This window comes from Strix aluco, chromosome 30 (assembly GCF_031877795.1).
Source record: "Strix aluco isolate bStrAlu1 chromosome 30, bStrAlu1.hap1, whole genome shotgun sequence".
In the NCBI taxonomy this organism is placed as follows: domain Eukaryota; kingdom Metazoa; phylum Chordata; class Aves; order Strigiformes; family Strigidae; genus Strix; species Strix aluco.
Window position 1 is genome coordinate 1,077,161 of NC_133960.1, and position 14,064 is coordinate 1,091,224.

A 14,064-nucleotide genomic window follows, 5' to 3' on the forward strand; every position below is an offset into this window, starting at 1 on the left:
TCCTATTCACAAGGAGCACAAAGCCACTGGGGTTTTGTAGACCCTCAGACACAGCCACCAACACCTACAGAGCGAGCTCTCCAAGGGCTGGGATGGTTTGGTCCCCCCAGCCCCGGGATGAATACGCAGCCCTGACGGCAGAGCCGGGCCAAGGGGCAGCTGCCGAGGCCCCGTCCCCTCCCCGGCACACACAAAGCCCAGCCTTGCCTCGCGCAGGGATGGTGGCACTATGTTTGGAACGGTTTCCCAGGGCTTCGGAGAGTCGTTCCTCCCACCCGCTGCACGTGCAGCGCGCTCCTGTTGGCAAAGGAGCTTTAAGTGGTGGGACTGAATTAAGGAATTAACTGAAAACCAAGATAGTCCCACGCTATCTCCAGAGCACCCTGATAGCATGGCACCATCTGTCAGCCCACCTCAGTCCATCTTCATCCCGCCAACCCCTCCCCTCTCAGCCACCATCTCCAAGAGCAACTTCCATTTCCAGTGCTTGGCTGGAGGAAAGGGACTTGCTGGGCATTTCAACTTCGCCGATCCTCTCCTGCGGGTCAGGGGTCAAACCAGGAATGTTTAATCTTGCCTTCTCAGCACTGTATGGCATATATATTTCTGTCAAGACAAGTCAGGCTCTCCATTTAGTGAAAAAAGAAGGGACAACCTGAGAGATGAGGCACTGTGGGACAGCGATAGGCGGGCCCCGGGTCGGGACAGCCCTGCCTACATGAGAACACGTCCACACGAAGCGTCGCTAGCGCAGCTCCTACCAAAGCGGCAGCATTATTGCTGCGTGAAGCTCCCAAAGTAACTACCACAATTATGCAAAGCAGCTTCTACTAGAAAAAAAGAACAAAGCCACATCAGTTCAGCCTCCTCCTAGAGACCAAGCGTACACTTACAACCACAGCTGAGCTGACAGAGGCCGGGTTTAGATCAGTATGAGCATCCCCACATAGTTTACTCCAGCGTGAATGATCACTGCTTTGAGAAGGCTGTGCCCCGCGCTTCCGGGGCTGCAGTTTGAAAGAGCGTTTGGATGCTGTCTCTCATTAATGCTTCATGACACTATTCTTCGGTTTAGATCTACCTCGGATCTAGCTCATCCACATTCAAGTTACGGCAATACAGGCGGCCCACTGCTGTGACGCTGTTTGTTCTCTTGGATGGCAACACAAAACCCTGTAGTGAAGGAAAATGAAGGTCAGAGCACAGGAAAAGCTGTAGAGCAGAAAGCAGCAGAGCAAACAATGGTATAGATTGCTTCAAGGAGAGTCTGTCACGGAAATCTTTACAGATTCGACAGATAATTGTCAGGAATGACTTAAGTAGATCTGATCCCCTCAAGACGCAGAGGGGAGAGACTGGGGAAACACTCTAAGACTCTAAGGCTGGATTCCCACACCCCATTCCCTGCAAATCTCCTTCTGCGCATCCTTGTAAGCACCCAGCCCAGCGAGTCCCACCTGCGAGGCCTGGACCAGGGACGGCCCTTGGGACCAGCGTGTTGTCGACACTGTGCAGGCAGGTTTTACAAAGCTGTGAGTCTGTGTGTGCCCGGGCAGCTGCCTAGGGAGGCTGTTACAGACTGTAGCCACCCAGGAACAGCAGTCGCCATCCCGGCACAGCTCGGCAGCCGGAGGAATCCAGCGAGTTAGCAGGTCGGGAGCGCGTTGCCTTCCTGGTTCAGCACCAGGTGTGGTTCAGGTGGGGAGCGCAGCTCTCCTTTGCACCACGGAACTGCAGACTCTGTATTCGAGTTCAGGATTCACTGTTTGCAACCCAAACTTCCGCCTGCCGAGTGCTCCCGCCTGACAGCCTTTAGCGAAGGGTCCTGGCCTGGGGGGATGTGGGAGAAGTTCACCCTCAGCACACAGCTGGGTCGCGGGAGAAAGGGAATCCTGGAGGAATAAATGATCTGCCACAGAGCATCTGGCTGATTACAGCTACAGAGCCTAGGAATGGCTCATACTCCCTGTGCTCCCAGATGTTCACTGGCCTTTGTCACCCCTTTAGGTTACTGTCGAAGAGGACAGCTACCTCGCCCACCCAACACGTGACAGAGCAAAAATACAGCACTCCCGACGCCCTCCAACGCGGGGACATTTGATGGCTGTGGTACGTATAACAAATTCCAGACACGTCTTTAGGTAAAATTCCCTTCTAAGTGTTTCATTTAAATGCAAGAAGAGCCCCGGTTTTTGACCTCTGGCCTGAACTAAAAACTGTTGTAAGACCCAGGGCTGTCCTGGGTCATCAGCTCTAGTCCTCCGGTCTTGTAGAGCACTGTGTTGTGCAGACCCTTGTGCCAAGTGGTAGCCTGCCAGCACTGACCCCCGTTTTCCTGATGCTCCTTCATGTTCCCGCTGGAGAGGAGTCGCGCAGCTGGGGAACGCAGTCATGGGTGAGCATAGATGGGCTGTCCAAGGCCCTTCAGCTGATCTGATCTCAGCCGGAACCACAAACGCAGCACATCTGGGGCTCTGTCACTAGGTCACACTGGCTGGCATTCCCAGGCCATCTGTGCATCCCAGGATGTGTATCTTCGGTGTAGGAGACGCTCAGAAGTAGTGAGCAGCCACGCCCGTTCCTGCGATAACACAGCTCTTCTTTGTCTGTTTCTTCAGGCATCTACCTCAACGTCCGATGGCATGCTGACACTCGACCTGATCCAGGAGGAAGACGCCTCTCCGGAGGATCACAGCACCTGCGAAGAGAGTTTCCGGGTGGATCTGGATAAGTCAGTGGCACATCTTACTGCTGGCCGGCGCCGGTCGGATTCAGAGAACGTCAAGTCATCAGAGAAAGGCCGGACAGGGAGCCTCCCGAGACGGGAGGTGACCTCATGGGACAGATCTGGGCAGCGCAATGACTCCTTTGACAAAGGGACCATGTACACACCACAGGTCCCCAAAAAGCTCTCGCACTCAGAAAAGAATAAATGTGCCTCCATGGAAGAAATTCTGTCTCGACGGGACTCTTCCACGCACCGGGCGGTGCTGAGGAGGGGGCTGGAGGCTCAGTTTGCCTCAGCAGAACCAGAGCAGCTGTCCCGGATACAAGAACTGGTTGCACTGAAACTGGAAAAAACTCAGGAACTGCTGACAGAGGTGAAGGGCTACGGGGAAGGCAAGAGAAAGACCAAGGATTCCAACACCAGCACCACCACCACCACCTCTTCTTCCTCATCATCTTCCAAGTCGGACTCTGAAAGGATCCTGCAGGAATCTGAGAGGTTGCTGGGGGAGGCTTCCTCCACCTGGAGTCAAGCCAAGAGGGTGTTGCAGGAGATCAGAGAGTTGAGGGACCTGTACAAACAGTTTGAACTGCAGCAGTCGGACTCAAAACCCAAACAGAGCTCACAGTCTCAGTACAGGAAGAGCATGATGTGAAGGCAAGCCTTGGGATTGGGAGGGAGGGACAGGGGAGGGCGGCCATTTGGTCTTTTTTTTTTAATTATTATTATTTACAGTGTTCAAAAGAGTGAAAAGGTGCCTGTTCTCACCCAACTCTGCTTCTCAAAGCTTGAACCCTTCCTTTCCTCCATCACATCCCCTGACGAAACAACCCTGTGTTCCAATAAATTCAGTTACAGTTTATACCTCCTTTTTTAAAGAGCACCCTTTGCACCGCAGGCCCCCAACTTCTGTCATGCTTGGAGGACGGAAGAAAGCACCAGTTCCTACAAAATGCCCCTGCATGCCTGGAGCAGCACGTGCATAACAATGGGGACAGATGCTCTTGCGCTGTATAAGCCCTGGCTTTGCTGCTCTCACGCCTGAGCTGTATCCTGCACTACAGCTCCTTGACCAAGAGTCTCGTCTTGTTCCCTCACTGTCCTCTTGGAAATAAATGACAAAAAAAAAAAGGTGTCCGTCCCAGCCAATGCTTGGAAGTCCCCATTATCCAGGAACTGTCTTGAAGATGCTTGGAAGTTCAGGCTGACCTCAAGATTTAGGCGAGTCGTCAGAGGCGCTCGCTGGACTGCAGCTAGCGGGGTTCTGTCCTGGCACAGGTCCCTTTTGTGAACTCCTGGGGTCGGCAGCTGTTATTCTTGTGGTACATATAGAGCCCTCCAGAAGGAGGGCAAGAGGTATGCAATCTGTGTTCCAACTAATCCTGTCCGTCCGTCGACGCTTTACAGAACCCCGTGGCCCCGTGCAATGGGAGTTAGCAGCTCTATGTCTTCCTTTCTGTGCAAATAGAGGATCAAAGCCTTGAATCTAACAGACAGCCCGTATGGGTTGTTTGGGGGGGGGGGGGTTGTTTTCTGACTTTGCCATTTTCATTTCATTTTTTTTTTTTTCCCTTTTCTTTGAGCTGAGGGGAAATGGAAAAATCAGGGTTATGTACAGGCGGCAGCCGGAAACCAAGAGCCAAAAGTAGTTTTGGTAGGTTTGATTCTGCTCTCTCATGCATGCACAGGCTCGGTTCCTGCCAGTCGGACTGCAACAGATAGTGCTTGTTGCTCCCCTAAGATCAGAATCAGGCCTACTGAAATGAAAGCTGAGCCTGTAAGAGAGCTCAAATACCCTCATCTTGGTGATGCCAAGCACTTTGCTAAATAGGTGGCTCAGTTTTCACGCCTTTAAGCAGAAAGACAAGAAAGGAGGATGTTAAGATGTCTCACAGGGCTTAAAGTACACCAATGTGGTAACATCCAACTGTTACTTTTTTTTTTAAAAAAAAGGAAACCTAATTCCCTTACCTACATTGCAAATAATCCATGAAAATATTAAAACCAACAGAGTTATTTCCTGGTCGCAGTTGGTGTTGTCTATTTTCTTTTAATGGTTGACCTCCCTTGGGCAGGAGATTGGTTACTTCCACTTGTGTCTGGTCAGCTTTACTCTTCAGGCTCATGTTGCCGACGTGCAGTTGCCAGCGCTGCAGAGAAAGCATTTCTGGGTTTTATAACTAGTCCTTCTCCCACTTTCCTCTTCGAATTACTGGTAGAATTATTACTGTTGGCACTAGGTTCCTGAAGATCTTATTATTTATAAACTTCAGATCTGGCCCTTGCAATGCTCTTTCACTTGTTCCCGGCTCCGGCACGGCTCTCTGCCCCCTCGCAAAGGCCAGTTCTGACAAGGCCTCACTCATCCGCCGGAGCTCTTGGTGCAGAGCTGGATGCTACAGCTGTCCAGGGGGATACACGTCACCCTTCCAGCATTTTTGCTCAATTTTTCTTCTTACCTTTTCTGTCACTTGAAGGATCTGTTTGGATGCATCAGAGGAAAAAAAACATAATCCCTAAAAGAGATTAAAAAAAAGAATGCATGTCAGCCACTCTGATAAAACCCTTCCCATTCAGCTCTTTGATCGCAAGAACAAGAAAAATATGCAAATATTTTCCAGATGTGACATTCAGCATTAAAAATAGCCTTGTTTTCAAAATAAGAAAGCTAGTGTAAAAACCCGGAGGTTTGAACTGCACTCGATGGGGATGGATGTGTGTTGTGACTGCTCTGCTGGATGTCAGAACGGACCATGAAATACCCCTGATCCCGACTGGCCACGGGTCGTTAAACACTCTCCAGTCTCTCTTATGCAACAAGATCATCAAAAAATTGGCTGATTAAGAGGGTCAAAACAGTGCTAGAGGCGGGGATGAAACATTGTGTGGTCACCCAAAACAGGTGACGTTTTTTGGCAGACGGGTAACCGAGGGCATCTTTATTTCACTGCTGCCTGCAGCAGATTACGGAACTGAATCACATCTGATAAGACCCAGAGGCCTGGACGCAGGGTTGCCGTCTTTAGGTCTCGGCTGTCCAGAGAAAAGGGATGAGGTACACACTGGGCAGAGCCGGGCACAAATACGGGACCGTTTCTGCTCTCCAGCGCAACCTGCGCAAGGCTTCTTAGTCTGTAACTAGAACCAGATTTGGAGGATACGCTGGGGCTGAGGTAGGAGGAAACTCCTTCCAACCTGGGCAGAGTTGCAGTTCTCATCCCGCCAAAACCCAGGAGGCCATTTCCTAGTTCTGGTCTGCAAACCTAAAGGGCCGAGCGCGATGCCGCTCGAGGTGCGATATTTTTGTTTGGAGAGCAGAGCGCTGCCCCGGACTGAGCCACGGCGCCGCGGGAGGAGTGGCAGCTCTTCTGCTCCCAGTGCTGTGTTCTTGCCCTGGAAGATGTCCCGCTCTCCCCTGTTCCTGTCTTACCCCGGCTCTTCCCCTCCGCTCCGTGGGGAACAGAGTACCTCGGGCTAGCACAAGTACAACAGGTCATTTAGGACAATTTTTCAAACTGTACAAGGCAAGATCCCAGATCTGATCCATACATCGGCTGCTCCCTCCTCCTCTCCCCACCTCCTCTCTCCTCCTCCTCTCGCAGCTCATCACTGCTGAGGAGGATCTTGTGAAGATTTACTATTTCCAAAATTGATTGGAAACTTTCTTTCAGAATATGTTCCCTGTTAGAAAGCATAATTTCTGGCGGGGCCCAAGGAAAAGGAATAACTTAGGAAGAAAAAAACCATGAGTTTTCAGAGTAGAAAACGTATATTTTTCACTTGGGAATATTTTTGTATTATACAAAATGTGAATTTTTCCTTAAAAATCTCTCCAAGTCAAAATAAAACATTTTGTTTTACCAACCACCCCCCTTCAAGAAGCCTGACAGTTTTTCCCACAGGCAATTTTTACATTGTTTTCATTCAAAACAAAATTAAATTTGAATTGTGGAATTCTTCACAAGGCAGAAATGCCAGACTCCGAGCGGGTCTGATTACCGAGCTGTGAAAACTTCAACCCTGGGCTCAGCCTCCACCATGGCCGAGAGACCCAGCACCAGAGCCAGAGCGGAGGGCTCTGGGGGTTATTGGCTGCTTCACAAGAATATCTCTAAACTCATCCCTACATCAGGATATCCCTCTCCCCTTCTCCCACATGGGCTATAATTCTGCCCTCTTCTTATTCTTTTTTAGATTTATTTTAAATTTTGCAAAGTTCTCCCCTCTGTCAATCCCGCTTCTGGGATTAGAGACAAAAAGCCAATTATGAGCAAGAGTGGCGTGTGTGTGGCAAACATGCCAGTCACGTCAGTGCTGCTGTTTCCTCCCTTCTGGAGCGCAGGTTCCCGAGCGGAGAACCGACGCGGAAGCTGTGGTGGGGCTGCGCCAGGGGAACCTTCCCCGGGCAGGGGGAAGTGGCTCCAGCCTCTTTCCTCCCACCCAGCGGGTGCAGTTCACCGCCAGGTCACAGTTAGCGACAGGTTATTCTCCCTTTGGCCATATAAACCGCTAAGGCAGGCGCTGAACACACACTGATTCTCACCCTTTAGTTTCTCTGACTGAACCACCTTCCAAAGGACTGAATAGAAATTTTGCTTTTTTTCAAAAAAAAAAAAACAACCCTACAAACTGCAATAATAAAAATGATTCAGCCGCAATTGCAGTGATTCTCTGTAATCTCTTCGCACGCCTACGCCGAGGAAGCCGTTCCCACCAGGGAGGGTGGGCTGCAGGGGGAACTTCCCTCCAGCCCAGCTCGCTGCTGCCCCGGGGGGTCCTTGCACCAGGGGATGGGGAGGAATTTAGGATGCTGCGATAAAAAGGGACCTTCCTTGGGAATGGATTTGCAGCCCGTGTACTGCAACACCCCTAAGTCACCGAAGGAAGGGAATTGTCCTTGAAATGCCACTAGAACCTTTGAAAAGGATTCCAGCAGATTTTTTTGGAGAGTTTGTGAGGGTTTTGGAGCCTGCTTGAGTTTTATCACACAAGCCACTCGAACGGAAAACAGGCCTGAAGGGCTTCACAACAGCCGAGAACCAGGGTTTGCTGTTCTCTAAGGCCCGGCCTGCGGCTGCCACCTCCTCAGTGCCTCGGACAACTCGGATGGTCCCAAGGCAGCGATTCGCCCTCACTTCCACCACGGCCCAGAAAATCAAGCCCAGAACCTTCGAGCTTCAGTCCAGCCGGCCTGGGGAAGGCTGCGCTTTGCAACCTGAGACAACCTCCCTGTCATCTCCAAGACATGAAGCTCAAGCGCTGTAGCGGTAATTTCAGCTTCTGAACCCTCTGGGAGCGTTGCTGTTCTTGTCAAAAAGCCCCTCAGAATTGCTCTGGGCATGGGGCAGCAAATGCTCAGGTGTTAACAGGTGACTAAAACAAAGTTGGACATGAAGAGTTTCCTTGTACCTGGTCTCTAGAGAACAGGATGAAGTGCAGAGTCCACCTGGAAGCTGAGGGGGTTTGTATTTTGCTTTCATGCCTGTCTAGTGCTTAAACCTTTCCTTCCTGTCTCCTTTCCTCTTGCTGCACCTGCCCCGGCCTCCCCGCAGAGGCAGCGTCCCCAGGGCACCCACAGGCACCCTTCACCTGGCCGCACCACGGCACTCAGCCGGTGGCTCTGCCGAGCATAAATCAGGGGGTGCAGTGGCTCAGCAGGAACACCCCACGCGAGCGTGCGCCCGGGGCGCTTCACAGCACAGCAAGGAAAAATTTGCAAGGGGAACAAGCAGTGTCAACCGCGAGCAAAACATTTTTATAAAAGCAGCTCAAGAATTTGAAGAGCAAAATCTCTTTCTGCTTCATGCACCGCATGCCTGAGCCCGGAGGGAATCTCCTGTCCTCCAAGGACTGCACTTGCCACGACCCCGCGAAGGGCAGGCAGATGGCCCTGGCCCTGCTGAGCGCAGCACTGCAGCGGCCACGAAGCTGCCGGAGCCTCTCCAGGGAACGGCACCGGTGACAGCGAGAGGGGCCGGGGCTCAGCGACCGACTCTACTCGCAGCACCCATGTTTGGTATCGTCGAAAGGATGGGAACGAAAAGCCTCGGTTCCCTGGATCCTGAAGAGCTGGCACATAAATCAGAGCGAGCTGAATGCCTGAAGTCGTCGGTGCAAGAACAGCTCTAAATGTAAAGTAGGAATTGGTATCGTGAAGTGCTGACTGTGGTTTGACTCCTCTGTGTGCCTGGGGGAGGCGGGGGCTGCGCTGGCTGCCTAAAACAGAAGTCAGGGATTAAGGTGTTGAGCTGTGCAGAGAACTGAAACTCCCTTTCACAAAGGAAATTTCCAGACTGCTTTTACTCCAGAAAATCATTCCCAACTTCTCCTCAGGGACATTTGCAAAAGCCTTTCATTTTGATTTCTGACTTTCTTCCCTTTCAGCTCTCCTCTGCAGCACCGTGCAAACGTTTACAACGAAAAACATTCACGTGAAACGGCAAATGCAGGCGGCGCGCTCAGAACCGCTCCCTTCCTCCTCCTCAGTCTGCCCCGTGGAACCCACCGGTGGAGCAGCACATCTGGGGCTCGGAGGAGCCGGGACTCTCATGGGATTGGTGAAAGGGAAGACGACTGCCTGGTTGCTCCTCTCCTTCACGCTCTCCACCGTTTCGCTCTCACTTCGCGTTCGCAGTTCAGCGGCTCCCGGTTTCTCTGCTCCGAAGGTGACGGGAGAGCAGGAACCGTGCGGCCAACCCGGGGCTCTCGCTTCGTGTGACTGCAGGACGCTTGTCAAGGTCAGGTGTCGTTGCACACCCCTTAAACCCCTGCGCACACACACACAGACACACACAGAGACACACAGAGACACACAGAGACACACAGACACACACAGAGACACACACACAGAGACATGCACAGACACACACACAGAGACACAGAGACACAGAGACACACACACACACAGACACACACACAGACACACACACAGAGACACACAGACACACAGACACACACACACACAGACACACACACAGACACACACACAGAGACACACACACACACAAAGACACACAGACACACACACACACACACAGACACACACAGACACACACACACGCACAGACACACACACACAGACACACACAGACACACACACAGACACAGACACACACACAGAGACACGCACAGACACACACACACACACAAAGACACACAGACACACACACACACAGACACACACAGACACAGACACACACACAGAGACACGCACAGACACACACACACACACAAAGACACACAGACACACACACACACACAGACACACACAGACACACACACACACAGAGACACGCACAGACACACACACACACACACAAAGACACACAGACACACACACACACACACAGACACACACACACACAGACACACACACACAGAGACAGACACACACACACACACACAGACACACACACACACAGACACACACACACAGAGACAGACACACACACACACACACACACACACACACACACACACACACACGACCTTGCCCTGGTCTCCTCACTGAGGTTCTGTCTGGCCCCGGGCAGGCAGACGCAGCACGTTCTGTGCTGAGAGAGCCCCGGGTGCCAAAGGCGGGGGGTCGCACCCCTGCTCCCGGCCTGGCGCTCTGCGGGGTCGGGTGGCTGCACGGCCCGGGGCAGTTCAGAGACCCGCAGGGCCAGGTTAGAGACACACGGGCTAGTTCAGAGAAACACCTGGACCACCAGCCACGCTAGTCAGGACAGAGCCGCGGGACCTTCACTCTCTGCCAGCTCAGGGCGCACGCGGGTGACAAACGCTGGCCGTCCCCCACACCAGCACTGTCATCGTGCCCCGTGGTCAAGCGCTCAGGGTCTGCAGAAAGTGTGGGGGATTCTTTAGCCGAGTAACAGCGCCACTGCGGCTTCGTGCCCGAGGGTTTCGTCAGCACAGAGCCCAGCACGGAGTGGAAGCTCTTTCCCGAAGCACCCCTGCCACGTACTTGTTTCTCAGGTGTTAAAACATTGAGCATTATGTAAGATTTTTGCTAAATCCCCCTCCCCAAATCCTTCTTTCTGCATGGCTGCAATGTACTAAGGAACCTGCCCTCGATCTGGCTCTGGAATATTTTTAAATTTAAAATTTAAAAGCCTGTACCTGCTTCCCTGCTTTTTCAATAGGAAATAACTTTCCTTGATTCCCTTGTAGGGAAACAGTTCACAGCTCCCCTGACTCTCCAAAAAAATGACAGAAAGTCCCCTTAAAGAAAACTTCCTCCTAATTTCTAAGTGGCAGAGATTCACTGCAAGGACAGGGGGCAAAGCCCCTCGTTAGAGGCAGAGCCCCTAATCAGCAGAGCTCTGCTCCCAGGGATTTGCATCACACGCTCCCCCCCGGCCGCTCAGTCCAACCGTGCCGGGAGGAGCGTGCCGACACCGGGCAGGCAGTAAACAAGGCGTCAGCCTTCCTGCCCCTCTCCTCAGCCTTCTTCTTCAGCCTCTCTCCCCCTCTCCCTCAGGTCCCTGTCTGATTGTTTCAGCCACATGCTCCTAGAAAACTTGAAGACTACGTATTTCTGGGTATTTCCCCTCATCTCCACATCTTGGCCCTGAGAGCAGAAGCCATCAAACATCCAACCCACCTGCCCCTCCCGACCCACCACGCTGGCACTGAATTTCAATTGGCGAAGCTGGGAAGAAGCCCAGGGCCCCCATTCTCCCCTCAGGAAAAATAATGGATGGTTTCCAGCGGACCGGGAGCTATCGGCATCCGAGCTACAAGAACCCCTAGCGAACAGAAGGCCCCGGGAAGAACCGAACAGTGGCTGTGATGTGAATGGAGCAAAGCTGGGGGTGATGGGGTGGGAAAAGAAGCAACTATACGAGTCTTTAAGTGCTGAGCTTGTTCAAGGAGTGCATGGACTGGTCGAAGGAAGGATGGGAGAGGGGAGGGAGGAACGCTGCTCCTGCCACCATTACATCCCTTTTTTGTTGAAGAAACCGAGTGGAGCGTGGGAGGAGCAGAAAAGCCCCAGCTGCAGGCTGAGGCCGCTCCAAGTGCCCTGGGGGTCTGTGCAGGGACGGGTTAAGTTCAGGCTGCTCCTGCTCCGCGAAGCTCCCAGGCTCTTGCTGACAGCTCTGAGCAGGTTCTTAAGCATCTGACCGACTGTGGCTGCTCTAGCAGAGCGGCCGATCTGGTCTCCACGCTGCGATGCTGCAGCGTCAGGGCTTTGTGTCACAGCCCAGCCCATCCAACAACCCAGGCCAATTCCCGGCCTTCCGGCAAAAGCAAAGGATCTCAGGGACTCAAGAGTTTTAGCTCTTTGCTGGAAGGTTTGTTCGGTCTGCTGGAAGGCAGATTAGGGACATGTTGATCTGCCAACTCGGTCCTCATCAAAGCACCAAAAGCTCCAGCCTGTAAGAAGAAGCTGCTCTGCTAGGCCGGATAATTAACAGCCACGAAGAGCCCTCAGTTGCACCAAGTTCCACAGAGCTGCGATAACTGACGTCAGCCACGACACCGGCAGGAGTACGAGCCCGAGGACCGGCTCCGCACAACTGGCAAGGCCTGGTGTGCGATCAGGAGACGGCAAGGCGGTGGAGCTCACTGACCCCAGAGTTCTGTCGCCCATTTTCCATGGAAATCCAAAGATCCTCTACACTTAGCTTTGATTCATCACCCAGCAAAGACCAGCTCCAGGAGTGACTGACCAGAACTTCAAAGCACAAGGAAGCGTCAATATTAGAGAAGGGTTCAAAATCCATTTAATCAGAATTCCCCAAGATTAACCTTTATGTCTACTTTGCTGTGCAAGAAAGGAATAGTCTCCTCTTTCACTTTTCTGTATCCAGTAATCGAAGGAATCAAACTGTGAACCAAGACAGTGAACGGAGATCTGACCCTGAACTTTGTGAACACTCATGTCTAACGAGCCACATGGGATTTATCCCCTAATGAGTCACGGCTCGGAGCAAAACAAGAGTTTCCAAAAAAGCTAGAAGGGAATGTAAGGGCGTGGATCCCTCCCTTCTCCAAGAATGCCCAAACCATTCAGGAGTACAAATGCCAGTGAAAGTCAGGTCAGTCGGGAGGGATTAATTTTGCCCACCTCTAGTTATTCAGCTTCCTTCCACAGGAAAGGTATCTCCAGCAGATCTAAACTATTTTAGGTGCTTCTCTAGGGATGAATAAATCACCTTCTACAGGTATTGATTTCTTTCCACTAACTGTATGCAAGCCCAAAGAGTTAAAAGTTGGAGGAGGTGATTCTTGCCCACGAGCAAAACATCATGTCATGTCTCTAACCCGGTTACACTCCTCGGAGAGCCTTGGTTTCCACAGAGCTTGTACAAAGAGCCTTTGAAGGTGCTATTTTTTGCTGCAACTGCTCAAAAGAATATTTACAAACATGATACCGATTTTATTGTTGCTTGATCTATCCATTCTTTTCCCCTTTGACTTGTATTTCAGGTTCTCCTTTCCTCCTCTTAAAAGGGGATTTGGGAGGGGGGAAAGGGACTGGGTTGTTGCTTTTGGGAAAAGATCTGCACTGATTTTTATGTGAATTAAACCTTCCATATGTACAGACTCTGGGACATTGTTTCAGTCTGCTGCAGCTCTGTTTATTTTGATTGATTTTAAGGCTGTGATGAAAGGAATTTTTTTAATTAAAGGAAAAATAAAAATAAAATGTAAAAAAGTCTTAAGGGTTTTTGCATAACTAGAATCAAGCGATGTTTCCAGGACTACTGTCAAACACTTTTTCATGCTGATGAACTGGATTGCTCCACAAAAAGTCTTTTGCAGGGGAAGGGCTACGCTGCTGCCTCGGCGAGGTGGACGGGAGTCCCTGTTCACACAAGGGAAGGGCAGTGATCAACGTCCCCCGTTAATGCTGCAACAGCATCGCCAGCAAACTCAACCAAGCCACCTCCTTACAGTTTTCTTAAAGCATTACATGGTTAAGGTGGGAAAGGCGTTTAGGTTCCATTTTAAAAGTACTGAACCTCTTGAGAACCATGTGTGGCCTCTTGCAACCCAGGAAGCACCAGCAAGGTGCTGGTCTCCCCAGTGACCTTCCCATATTTCAGAAGGCCTGTAGCAGTGCTGCTACGTGTGGAAGCCTTTAGAAAAGCCAACACAAGCTCTGTTTCATGCTGAAAACCAGCAGAACAGCTGAAAGAAAGGTCATGAAAAACAGCTGGCAGTGCTGCGGTACCTGGTACACCCAAGCTAACCTGCCCAGCCTTTCAGACAGGATCCAGTAAGTCCCTGGAGTTTCTAAGAAGGACCCAGTTTTGGGGATGGGGAGAAGAGACGATGACAAGGGAGGTTGTCAGAGGGCTGACAGCAGTGAACAGCTCAGCTGGGAC

The 14,064-nt window shown here is 51.6% G+C and overlaps 1 protein-coding gene across 3 annotated transcripts in view; it reads left to right on the forward strand.

Moving 5' to 3' along the window:
• Positions 1–13,391, forward strand: part of PLEKHO1 (pleckstrin homology domain containing O1) — a 28,289-nt gene extending 14,898 nt beyond the window's left edge. For 2 of the 3 annotated variants that reach the window (XM_074809221.1, XM_074809220.1), the window contains exons 5-6: positions 2,008–2,109; positions 2,619–4,753. In XM_074809221.1, the coding sequence (XP_074665322.1) occupies positions 2,008–2,109; positions 2,619–3,383 (867 nt within the window). In that variant the 3' untranslated portion in view covers positions 3,384–4,753. Of the gene's footprint in view, positions 1–2,007; positions 2,110–2,618; positions 4,754–9,112; positions 9,466–11,210 lie in introns of those variants that run through there. The other variant, XR_012621157.1, reaches the window with a different exon arrangement.
• The last annotated feature ends 673 nt before the right edge of the window (positions 13,392–14,064 follow it).